This window comes from Blastocystis sp. subtype 4, assembly GCF_000743755.1.
Source record: "Blastocystis sp. subtype 4 strain WR1 chromosome Unknown seqid_0118, whole genome shotgun sequence".
Classification (NCBI taxonomy): domain Eukaryota; class Bigyra; order Opalinata; family Blastocystidae; genus Blastocystis; species Blastocystis sp. subtype 4.
The window spans coordinates 17,337-29,985 of NW_014569429.1; the positions used below are offsets into that span (position 1 = coordinate 17,337).

The 12,649-nt window shown below is 39.5% G+C and overlaps 5 protein-coding genes across 5 annotated transcripts; 2 read left to right on the top strand and 3 right to left on the bottom strand.

Annotated features, from left to right (window-relative positions):
* Positions 1-229: 229 nt before the first annotated feature.
* Positions 230-2,305, bottom strand: JH06_2255 (hypothetical protein; the record flags this gene model as incomplete). The annotated part of the gene is made up of 1 exon (XM_014672027.1): positions 230-2,305. One exon carries the CDS (start codon positions 2,303-2,305, stop codon positions 230-232), a length of 2,076 nt encoding a protein of 691 aa, XP_014527513.1.
* A 273-nt stretch (positions 2,306-2,578) lies between these two features.
* On the bottom strand, positions 2,579-7,250 carry JH06_2256 (hypothetical protein; the record flags this gene model as incomplete). Its single annotated transcript, XM_014672028.1, has 3 exons — positions 2,579-6,717; positions 6,746-6,839; positions 6,870-7,250. The coding sequence occupies 3 exons, from the start codon at positions 7,248-7,250 to the stop codon at positions 2,579-2,581; spliced, it is 4,614 nt and encodes a 1,537-aa protein (XP_014527514.1).
* A 1,908-nt stretch (positions 7,251-9,158) lies between these two features.
* Positions 9,159-9,438, top strand: JH06_2257 (TIM10 family protein; the record flags this gene model as incomplete). Its single annotated transcript, XM_014672029.1, is given in 2 exon segments — positions 9,159-9,259; positions 9,276-9,438. 2 exon segments carry the CDS (start codon positions 9,159-9,161, stop codon positions 9,436-9,438), a joined length of 264 nt encoding a protein of 87 aa, XP_014527515.1.
* A 1,580-nt stretch (positions 9,439-11,018) lies between these two features.
* JH06_2258 (60S ribosomal protein L44) lies at positions 11,019-11,454 on the bottom strand (the record flags this gene model as incomplete). Its single annotated transcript, XM_014672030.1, has 4 exons — positions 11,019-11,150; positions 11,182-11,249; positions 11,285-11,391; positions 11,420-11,454. The coding sequence occupies 4 exons, from the start codon at positions 11,452-11,454 to the stop codon at positions 11,019-11,021; spliced, it is 342 nt and encodes a 113-aa protein (XP_014527516.1).
* A 334-nt stretch (positions 11,455-11,788) lies between these two features.
* JH06_2259 (60S ribosomal protein L43) lies at positions 11,789-12,125 on the top strand (the record flags this gene model as incomplete). The annotated part of the gene is given in 3 exon segments (XM_014672031.1): positions 11,789-11,805; positions 11,824-11,919; positions 11,951-12,125. 3 exon segments carry the CDS (start codon positions 11,789-11,791, stop codon positions 12,123-12,125), a joined length of 288 nt encoding a protein of 95 aa, XP_014527517.1.
* Between the last annotated feature and the right edge of the window lie 524 nt (positions 12,126-12,649).

The window sequence follows — 12,649 nt, forward strand, 5'->3', positions numbered from 1 at the left end:
AATCGTTCCATTCGGACAAGCACTTTTCACAATCCAAAACACTACTTATAAAGAATCCAAAGCACTTCCACTAAATGACATGAAAAGTGGTGCAAAGAAGAGTAACATATTCAAAAGTGGGAAATGAGTTAACTGATTCATACACATACTGACAAAAATCGGGCCGATTTTCCTCATTCATATTCGTATCATTAACAAACAAACGAACCCTATCTGCTGATTTATCACCTTATCTATGCTCACGATTTATCACTGTTTTGTATCCTTCCTTCGAAATGACAGGACCACTTGGAATAGGTTGTTTGTATGCCTCACCCGATGATGGCTGTGTAGGTTGTTTGTATGCTTCACCTGATGGCCGAGAAGGTTGTTTGAATGCCTCGCTCGATGACTGCGTAGGTTGTTTGAATGCTTCACCTGATGGTTGAATAGGTTGTTTGAATGCCTCATCCGATGATGGTTGAATAGGTTGTTTGAATGCCTCACCTGATGGTTGAATAGGAGTAGGTTGTTTGTATGCCCCACTCGATGGTTGAATAGGAGTAAGATATGCTTCACCTGATGGCTGAGAAGGTTGTTTGAATGCTTCGCTCGATGACTGCATAGGTTGCTTGTATGCCTCACCCGGTAGTTGAGCATTAGGAGTAAGATATGCTTCACCTGTTGGCCGAGTAACAGGAGTGAGATGTATCTCATCTGATGGCTGAGCAGGAGTAGTATATCCTTCACCTGATGATGGTTGAACAGGAGACAGCCTTTCGATCTCCCGTACAGTATTGTGAGATCCATCAACCCAATTACTAGAAGATATAACTGGTAGCTCCATATTCACTGCCGGTCCTGGCTTTGCTATCGATCTACACCGTTTCGTGAATAAAAGCACAATCACAATTGCCACAACCAGAACTACGATAACAACAACTGCTGTAGGAAAGGAATTCGTATTCTGTTGATTTCCACGCATAACCACAGCAAGTTGAATGGTTTGGATTCGTGTTCCCATGTAATCATTCACATATATATCATATTCTGTTGATGATTGCAATATGATAGGAGTCCCTTCAATCGAACATCCATTCAAAGTTAGTCCTTCCGGAAGTGGATCCAATATATCACAAGAAAAGGCCCCTGCATTCGAGGGTTTAATAGTCACAATCTCATTGACATACAAGGAATAATGATCACTAAACCTCAAAACAGCCTTTTGTAGACTATATGACCAATAACACGAATATAAACGCAATTGATTAATCCATGCAGGAAGCATTTTGTATCGATATGGATACAATCGAACAGTATTAGTATTAGGGATATTGGAAGACATGAAATAAATGAAATATAAGGAAGTAGACCAATCTTCCATCAGATTGGTGACATTGTTATAATCAAATTCATTTGTAATTCTATTATTAATTGAAACACGAAATTGTGTGAAAAATCCTTGCATAGAGTGTGTATATTGTGTAAAACCCATCACTTGAGCTGTTGGGATTGAAAATTCCAGATATGTTGAATCTGGATTCAGAGAAGTGTATAATGCATACTTTGATACATCATATTCGGCAACCATACTCATGTTCCTTCCTCTTTCATCATGAATGTCACCTAAAGGAATTGAATAGCATATGTTAGAATTCTCAACTCCTAAGGAGGATCCATAGATTGCTAACCATGCATCATACATAAATGTAGCAGATGATGGAAGATGGATCTCGACAGCCAAAATAGACTCTTCAGAGGAGCATTCAAACCCATTACGAATCGTTCCTCGGTAATCATATGAAGAACTACTTGAAATAGACGACGTTGTTCGAAGAATTGGACCATTCGGCATATTGTCACGATAGATCTCAATTCCATTGAGATAAGCAACAATTCCATACTGATACAAGAACTTTACTTCATAAGAAGCCATATTGTTAATTCCCTCGAATGTTTGACGAATATAATGCACAGGAGAGGAAGGAAAGGTTGAGGGACGACTCCAGCCTTCTTCAGCGAGAGTCCAATCTTTGACAAAATCATTTCTCCATACCCATGGAGCGCCTTTTTCAATAGCATACAACAACGATAGGCGATAAGGACCGACTGATGAAGGAGTTTTGAATACACGATTCCCATAAACGTTTACAAGCTCTAGATAGCTCTCAATATTCCAAGTATCATCATCATTCGTCAATCGCAAGTCGTATTGAAGATTATGTGTACGAGGAATGCAAATGGATCTAGTTTCAATACTATTGCTCGGAATTGTCCATGAAATATAAAGTACTTCGCTTGTACCAGGAGAATACAAATACCACATTTCGTGGCCGCTTGCTTCTGATGTTTTTCTAGTTACAGTTATTTCAATTTCACTTGCACTACACCCAAAACAAAGCGATAGAAGGCATAGAAGAAGAGTCAGATAGCCAGATAGTCGAGAACATCGAAATAAAGCATGTATCGGACAAACCATCAACTCAGACCTCGTAGTATAATACTCAAGTATAATGAATTACGACACCTTAATGATTGTGGCCCAAAAACCGCAGTATCCTTTCCTATGTGAAAACCAAACAAATCGAAAGCACACAAATTACACACGATTCCGTAGCAAATTTGAAGCATGTTGAAGATTCCGATAACACGCTCCTAATTCCCGCTCCTTTTCATTCAGACATACGTTGAATTCCTTGCACAATGTTTCCATCTTCCGAATCCGTTTCTTCATAATATTTTCCTCTTTGGAAAGCGAGTCAATCTCTTGTTCTAAGCATTCAGCATTCTTTTGGTAAGTATTGACTTCACTCTCATATTCATTCACAATCCGCTGGAGTTCTCGAATTCCATGCATTGATCGTTCTCTATCACACCACAAGGAGATAGAATACATTCCTTCGTGGACCACAATACTCATTTCACAGTATTCTGAAGGATAGATTGACACAAGCGAATCCTGTGTCAACTCAATTGTATCCAGTTCGCGTGGAGCTTGGCCCAATTCTGTCCGTTCTGTATTGAGAATGTTGGTAAGACGATTCACCTGCTCTTGAAGAGAATCCCTCTGACTAACCAAGTCAGCGACTTCTTGTTCCTTCTGTGCAAGCTGTTTCTTCTTCTCTGCAACCACCTTCTCCTTCTCGACCAGTCCTCCATCTTTCTCAGCAATCGATTGTCGTAGTTCGGAGATACTTGCTTCCTGGCTCTGGAACACCTCCGTCAGTTGACGAATCGTCTTTTGTTTCGTCTCTAACGCCTCTAAAAGTGTAGCATAATCAGCCTGTAGTTCAATCAGTTGATTCTGTGCAGCCACTGCACGAGCTACTGCTTGTTGGGCATTAACTTCAGCTTCTTCCCTTGCTTTCAACAATTGCTCTTGAGTTAACAGTGTAGTAGTTGCACTGGATACAGAGAGAGAATCGATGGAGAGACGCTGTAGTTGAGATGGTGCTGATTCCGAAGACAAACGAGGTCGTTGAATCGTCGAAGGAATGAGATCTGAGAGATGGAGAGACAATATGGACAGATCTGGTTGATAGAGAATCGATGACTCTTCCGGGAGATAGCAAGACAGAAGTTCGGAGTGTTCATTTGTGGGAGTTTCGTTGAGTTGCTTCTGAGTTCCAACAAGGTCCGTTATCAGGGAATTTCGGTCTTGAAGTTGTTTCTGAGTATTTTGAAGGTCAAGAGTAACAGATACCAACTGTTCTTGTGTGTCAGCAAGTTCCTTCTTCACAGTTTGAAGTTCTGTGACTTGTTCTTGAGTAGATACTAATTCCTGTTTCATAGTCTCGAACTGGTCTCTCATCGATTCCATATCTGTTAACTGTTCCCTCAATACTTCTGTTTCCTTCACCTGCTGCTTCAATAACTCCATTTCTTTCACTTGATCTTTCAATGAATCCACTTCACTCACCTGTTCCTTCATCATCTCCGCTTCCTTCTTCAATTGTTCACATTCTTCTTCTTTCTCCTGGATCTCCTTCTCCATAGCAGTCACTCGTTCAATCCATTCTTGATTTTGGATTTGTAGAGTATGACTTGTGATTTGCTCCGTTTTCAATTCCGCTTGTGATTTCGACAGATCCACTTCAACCTCCTTCTTAGCTTGCTGACAAGCCTTTAATTCTTCCACAAGTGTATGATGGGATTCTTCAGCTGTAGAAACAGTCTCCTTAAGTGTTTGATTAGCCTGCTCCAATTCCTTTTTCTCCTTGTCCAATGCCTCCAGTTGTTGTCTCATTCCATTCATTGTTGCTTCTGCCTTGGCTGCTGCTTCCTGATCCTTCAGCAGAGCATCATGAGCAACACTCAATGACTTCAATGCTTCACAAACCTGTTGTAATTGTCCTTCCTGAGTCTCCAATAATTCATTCAGTGTTGTAATCTCCTTCTTCAAGGATTCAACCTGTTTATTTGCCTCCTCATAGCGATCCTGCCACTCCTGAACTACTTGTTCCAACTGTCGTATGTGCTCTTCCCATTCCTGACTTTGTTTTTCTGTTTCCTGGTATGTTTGGTCCAGTTTCTCCTTTGTCGCAATCAACTCAGCTTCTACCAATTCCTTCTCGTGTTGGAGTCGTTTGTTTGCTTCCATTTCTGTCTGCAGTTCCTCCTTCAATGAATCTGTTGTACTCTGAAGTTCTTCCTTCACAGCCATCAATTCCTTTAATGAAGACTCTGTACTCTGTTGTGTTGTTTCCAATAGCTTTCGGTTCTCTTCCAGCTGACCAGTCAATTGTTGTACCAGGGTTTCCTTCTCCTCCAGCATTGTAGTCAGACCCAACACACTGTCAATAGGAGGAACTTCAATCTCTTCCTCATCTTCACTCAATTTCATGTCTTGTGTCAATAGAGCAGCCTCAAATTGTTCGCACTGACTCTTCAGTTCTGAGATCCTCTCATTAGCATCCTGTTTCTCCTGTTTCAGTGTATCACTTAATGAAATCATTTCATTCGCTCTTGCTTCCAATTCAGAGATTCGCTGTTTGAATACAGTTTCGGATTCTCCTTGTTTGTCAAGGGCTTCTCGTAGCTGGGATCGAAGTGAAGTAATCTCTTTATTTGCTGTTTTCAACTGTTCTTCTGTGTCTTGAATTACTTGTCGTAGGCTTTCTGCATTCTCTTGTTGCGCTGTAATCACTCGTGAATACTTATCAACCGAAAGAACTAAGGATTCTTTCTCTTCTTTCAACTGCGAACAAGTACTTTCAGAAGCATCCAGATCTCTCTTCATCGCTGTGAGAGCTTGTTCAACAGACGTACTTATCTTCACTTGTTCAGTCTCCTTCTCCTTTAGTGCAGTTTTCAATTGTTCCAACTCCTTTTCCATCTGCTCAACAGTGTGTTCCTTCTCTTCAGCTACAACAGCAGACATCTTCAGTAACTCATTATCTCTTCGTAGATCCATTAGATCATTCTCCAAATTGTTCTTCTCTTCATTCAGCTTCTTTTCACTTTCTTGACTTTGTAACTCCAGCGAAGAATACTTTGATTCCCATTCCTGTTTCTGTTGATCCCATTCCTTCTCCTTCTCTTCATATATCCGCTTCAAAATATCCAATTGATCATTCTCTTCATTCTCCCTGATTTCTTTCATTTGTTTCAACAGTGTATCCCGTTCAGAATTCCATAAATTTTCCTTATCTGCTAACAATAATTGAAGTGACTTCAATTGTTCCTCCTGTTGTCTCAATTCTTCTTTCATTCGTTTCTCTTCTCCACTACTTACTTCCAGTACTTTTGAATGTTCTTCCTTAAAGGCACTGTATTCTCTTTGCAGATTTGCTAATTCCTCCTTCAGAGATGTGACTCGTTGTTCTGAAGAGAGAATCTGGTTATCAAATTCATTCTTCTGTTGACTTTCCATGGTTGCATTCAATTTCTTCTCATTCTCTAATTCATTTTGTATCCTAGTTATTTCTTCCTTCACAATCTTCAGTTCACTGTCAACTCGCTCCTTTTCTTCTTTCATTCTCTTCAGTTCACCATCAATTCGCTCCTTCTCTTCTTTCACCTGACTCAATTCACTCTCCATTTGGCACTTTTCCTCTCTCATCCTATTCCTCTCTTTCTCCGAAGATTCATATGAACTATTGGCACTTTCCAGTTCTTTCCTCATTCTCTCCTTCTCTTCTTCCTGTTTTGATAACTCACTCTCCATAGCCTCTTTCTCCTTCTTCACAAGTTCCAGTTCCTTTGTAATAGCCTCCTTCTCCTCAACACTCTTTCTCATATCACTTTCCATCTCACTTAACTGAGTTTCCATACAATCTTTCACCTTCTTAACACTATTCAATTCATTTTGTAAGGCCTTTAATGTCTCCTCATTCTCTTCTTTCAATGTGTTTATCTGACTCTCAAGATCAATACTCTCCCTCTTCACATTCATTAACTCCTGTTCTTTCTCTTCTTTCAAACGCTCCAATTCATTTGTCAGAGTTAAATTTGATTCCTTTTCAGACTCTAATGATTGTCGTATTTCCTCTTTCTCTCTCCTTACAGTTTCCAACTCCTTCTCCATCCTCTCCATCTTATGTTCTGCCTCTTCTTGTTGTTGTGTCATGATTTGTATTTGTTGCTGGAGGAAGAGATCCTTCTCATTCATTTGAGAACCAACCGAAGCCAACTGCTCCTCCTGTGCTGATAACAACATCGCCTTATCAGCCAAATCCGAATGCGCTCTTTCAAGTTGATCAGTCAACTGCTTCAACTGCTCCTGAAGAGAAGAAATCACTAAATTATGAATACTACTCAATTCTACCTTGTAGTTTCTCACTGAGAACTTGCTTCAACCCCGTCAGTTCTTCACACTTCAATCTATGCATTTCTTCTAGAGACACCTTATCTTCAATTACCTAGGACTTAGAAGGGCTCGGATCTGTCACTTTTTGCATTTCCTCTCGATAGTAGTTCTTTGGATCTTTCATTCCATCCTCCAAACGATGAATTTCCTGTTCCAGTTCACTAATTTGTTCCTGTAATTTGGTCTTCTCATCAACAGATAGAATAACCTCCTCATTTAAGCGGAGAATTTGAGCAATCTGCCCTTCATTGGTCCGTTTCTCCGCTTCCAAAGATGATTGAAGTTCCTTCAGTCGGTTTTGAAGCAATTCATAATTAGCATTCGCTGCCATTGTATCTTTAATATAGTTCTGAATTTGTACTGCTTGATTACTCACCTTTTCACTCAAATCCATAATGCGCTTCGACATACTCTCCTTTACTTCTTCCCACACCTTTCTCTCCTCCTCGAAGGTATCATTCATAAAAAGACTCGCTACACTTCGTTAGTCTCAGCCATACACACAAAACACAATTCTGACATCATTACAACATACAGTTTACAGATAGGTTATCTTGATCATCTGAGTTATAGAGAACCTGAGAAACAGAATCAGAGTCTTCTGAAGGTATCAAAAATGAGATTCCCCTTCTAAGCATCTCCTAGTCGGATGAACCGTGAAGCAGAAAAAACTGATAACGAAACAATGTTCTCAAAACAAACACCGATATTTTGAAATGTTCGGTGGAAGACTTGGCAGGTAACTCTTCTTCGCAGGAACGCAAGAAAAAGGATTCTTCTCAGTGATACATAAGGATGGGCAGGAAGATGGAATAATCATAAAATCCATCTTTTCTGTATTCAATTGATCATTCATTGTCGTTTCGACAACTTTTGCACAGGCAATCGACCTTCGACTAAACCAAGTTGATTCATCATCTAGATAAAGATCTGGGGAGATTGTGAATCTCTTTCGAGATACTCGGCCTAATGATTACACTCTCAGTTAACATACAAGAACTATCCTTAGCTAGCAAAAGAAGTAAGTACACCATTTTCATATCTACAATAATACAAGTCAAGAAAACCCACTTTGACAAGAACGATCATTATTCTCAACTAACAAACGAAATAGCCGTTCCCCTAACATCATCTGACTGTCGCTAATAATATCTAATTCCCGAAACACGTCACGCAGACGAAACAAGAGATCTGAAGCTGACAAACTCTCAGATGGCAGTATCTATAAATCACTAAAAGATAGTTGAATAATTACATCTTTCCGAAAGGCAATAATATGCTCCATAGAACAAATAGGAAGAGAAGTATATTTACAGTGATATTTCAATTCCAGTTGTTTCAGCAATGATATGATATCCATTTTCATTCAACAACGCAAATTATCCCTCTTCTGCTTCTGAAAGAATGAAAAGATACTGACTTGCAAATATGATACAATCGATAATAGACTCTTTCAATTCTTGATGCTATTGGAGAAGCCCAATTCTTGCGCCCAAATCCGAACCCAACCGAACGATGTCAATTCCAAGAGTTTGTTCATGAACAACGATATTGAGGAGATCGAAGCGTTTTTAAAGCCTACAAAAACCAAAAGGAGATTGATCGTTGTTATTCAATCAATCAGTGTGGCTCTCACTCTTCTTCTGGGTTTCTATTTATTCAAGCAGATCGATTATCTTGATGTAGTGTCTTGAGAATAATAACAATATCTAGTCCATTAATCAAAACAAATATAGTTGGTTTATTCGTAATGATTGATATTATTGTTTATTGTAGATGCAGCTAGAGGGGTTGTTGCTCTTCGCTTATTGGCTCTCGTAGGAACAGCCTATGGAGGGTCTTCGAATAACATGATTCTCTGGACTACATCATCTTCCTTCATCTTTATCTCCTACTTTATATCTGGAGTAATGCATGTGTATGTGATCGTAGTTGCAACAGATCTTACCACCCGTGTTGTCTCTGTACTTCTCATGGTAGGAGAAGTGATTTTAAATGGCGTTTCCTTTATCACTGCAATGATCATTGCTTATCAGACTTTGGGTATTTTTTATCGTTCGATATTAGTGTAGTAACGACTCAACGGAAAACATCGTTAGATATGGAAGATCCAATGCAAGTCTTTATTGCGACTATCTTAAAAAGGTAGAGATGTAGAATGGCCCTGATCTATAGCATATTGAGTATTCTTCCGGGAGTGGGTTATTTTAGTGAAAAGCTGATACGATTAACGAAAATGGAATAACTATGTGTTTGTGCATTTCGAATCTCAAACCTATGTACTTCCCAATTCACTTTAGTGCAGAACATTGTTAGATTGAATCACATACATTTCTCTGTTTATCGATCAATCGAATTACTCAAAGTCATCATGTCTTACAGAGGTGGAAAAGTGAATGAAGATAACGTTAATGCCGCTCTGATGCAAGCAAAGGTTCTAAGTGACTTTGTGACAAGGTACTTCGAAATATTGTCAGCTGAACTGTAGACTTGCTGATACATGCCAGAAGAAGTGTATTACCAACAGCAAGATGAATTCTCTTGAAGTTGGTGAGCAAACGTGCATCGATCGATGCACATTCAAGTATTGGGAAGCTCATCACCTTGTCTCTGATATTCTGAATGGTGCCCAGAAGAATGAGTCTGCCTAATCTCTGAAATGTGGTTCTATTCATCTTTTTATGTGTTCTTCTTGTTTCTACACCTGTTTTTATTGCTTGTTTTCCTTTGTTTCGATCTACACAGATTGCTGATAAATCGATATATGTTTGTCAACCATTGAATAGCAAGGAACCAACCACAATAGAAGGTGTCATAGTATTATCATCTTTTTCTCATCAATTACCTCAATTCCTGTTTTCATTTCTATTCTAGGATCAATCCTTTTCATATGCAAGATTTATCGAGTGAGGAGAAAGGGAAAGAACATGACGATAGAAGGATAGAATATAAGTTGGAACGTATTTTGAGATGCATATTGGACTCAGAAGAACTTGTTTGCAATATTTGTTCTTTGGATCAGAGTGCGAAATTATCAAGCGTTGGAGAAGTAGTAGAAGAGAAGAGCATAGCAAGGTCTGTTGAAGATGAACAAATAAGTTGCGATAGTGTGAATACGTTGGATGATCTTTGTGTTGCATCCCAACGATTGGAAAGGCGGGGGATAAGATATAAAGACTTTAAACCGTTTGAAGATACTTCTATGAGGGAGTCGGAGAGGAGGCTTCAATTATCCAAACGTACATCTGTCTGTTATTATGCTGCAGACAGAAAATGGGGTGTACGTGGTCCACGATTATCAGCTCCTACAACCGGTTTGTCTACAACAGTAAAGGGTTCGGACCCCCTTGAGCGAACTGCGACCAGGGGTCAAGTGGGATCTCCTTTTGTATCAAGATTGCCTCGATATATGCAGCCAACGGAATCATTCCTCTATCGAATCAGACCTGAACTTGCTCCTTCTCCTCCACGTCGCATTCCGGCAAAGTGGATCAAAGAGGTGGATCCACATTCTCTACCGAATTACATGAAGTTAACAGAAGCGGCAAAGGGACACTATAAAGAGTCCATAAAACCTGTTTTAAATGCAACAAACAGTGTTCCCTATATCTCACGTACTGCATCGTACACTTCTTCTGCGTTACGAACTTTTGATCCTTCTAGCTATGATCAAATTCATGCAGTGAAACAAGAAGATGTGGTCCTTCTAAAAGAGATTCGCCGTATGTTGACAGAGATTCTTGGGGTAGACCAGCAACGAAGAGAGAGTTTTCTCCAGTCTGAATGTGTGTCCATTAAGAAGTATACTGGAATTCTTCCTCCTGCAGAACAGGTAAAGAGCAAGTCCGAGGATTTGATTCCAGTAACCAACAATGTTGCTCCAGTATCAACATGTACCGACACCCCTATTTCACGTACTGTCTCATTTGAATCCCGCACTGTTCCAGCGACAATCCATCCTATTCACACTTCAAGAATACCTGTAACAAGCACCAAAAAGTCATGTTCAATGACATCAAATACTCTCCAGACTAAAAAACAGACAGTTGCTTCCACCAAGCATATACCTAGGTCACTTCCAAGGTATATGCAACCCACGGAAGCATCAAGACGGAGAGAAGAAGAGAATAGAAAAGATCGAAGGGCCAAAGGTCTAAGGACAAGAAAGGACGTGTTAGGATAAGGCTCTGTTTGTCACAAACACTGAAAATGGTCTCTTTCATTAGACTGACTAATACTGCTGAGCATCCTTATTCTTCTTCTCACCAATCTCCAATGTCTTGCAACGCTTCAGAGGTCTCTGAGCCTTGGCCTTACACTCCTTGCACTCCAGACGGAGCACCAGCTTCTTAGTCTGCTTCGCCTACACATAACACACTGAATCAACAAAGTACCTTCTTGTGGAAAATAGGCTTGGTCTGACCACCGAAACCCTTCTGCTTAGAATCGTATCTTCTCTTTCCTACAAATATCAATGTACTCTGAAGCAAAACCTACCTTGAGGAGTCAAAGAAGCTTTTCCAGCCTTGTACTGAGTTACCTTATGCTCAGTGTGCTTATTACACTTCTTGCAGTAGGTATTTTCGGTCTTGGGAACGTGAACCTACAATTCGTTACAGTTCTTAATAGCACTTGATCAATCCCATTCTAATCCAAATACCTACCATTTTCACAGCTAATCTCTAATGAAAGATGAATAACTTGGCTGTTTCCAACCAAAAGGGAATAGTGATCATCTCTTAATTGATTATCAAATACAATTCAACAACAAACCACTATTCGCGTCAGTTTCATAACAGATATAGAAATGGGGTAGCAATTCAAAAACCTAGACTTGACTGTATTACAATTGATACCCCTTGATCTCACTGTTCACGTTCCTTAGAGTTTATCAGGATAGTCTTGAGACTTATTTAATTGCAATGGTATGTATTGAATGATATCTTTCAATTTACACATCATCTGACATGTTTTGACTGCTAATTGTGGAACTTAGTGTATATGACCAGAATTAACCAGTTGATATAGGGTAAGAGAACTAAGAAGGTAGGAATCTGCGGAAAGTATGGAACACGTTATGGTTCTTCCCTCCGAAAGATTGTGAAGAAGATTGAAATCAGTCAACACAGCACGTATGAGAGAAACATTTGATGATGATTCTAGTTATGCTTGTGCTTTCTGCGGCAAGAATACGGTGAAGAGAACCTGTGTTGGTATTTGGGAATGCAAGAAGTGTGGTAAAGTACTTGCTGGAGGTGCCTGGAGTGTCGCTACTCCTGCTGCCTTGACTGTCAGATCTTCTATCCAGAGACTTCGCCGTTCCAAGGTGGAGGCTTAATTTCGATTTCTGTCTCTTATTCATGCCTGATTCTTCTTCTGTTTGTTGTTTAGAGAAATGTGGGTATCTTGTTGTATTCAAGTAGAAGAGTTGATAACAAATAATTCACAGCCATTTCTAATAAGATCATTTACACATGAGTTGCACGTTGTAACCGTCTACAAATCAAATATATATCTATGTTCTTACTTAATCTTATCCTCAACTACTGTCATATGATCTTCTAAAGTAGTAATACTGTGAAGCACATCTTTCCCTAAATTATCACTCTTTATCACTATGCCCATACCAAATACATCAATGGAATGCAATAATCCGTCAAGCTGCGTAGTAATGCTCTGCAACTGTTCCCGATCATCCCAATCGCGTGAAAATCCATTAATATTTGCATCATTCAATTTAAATGTTTCCCTCATCAACTATCCAACAAACAAATAACACCCAAATACCCAGAATTAAAGAACATACAGACTATCCATCACTCCAAAAATCAATTCTTACACTTCACCTCCATGCTTTCTGAA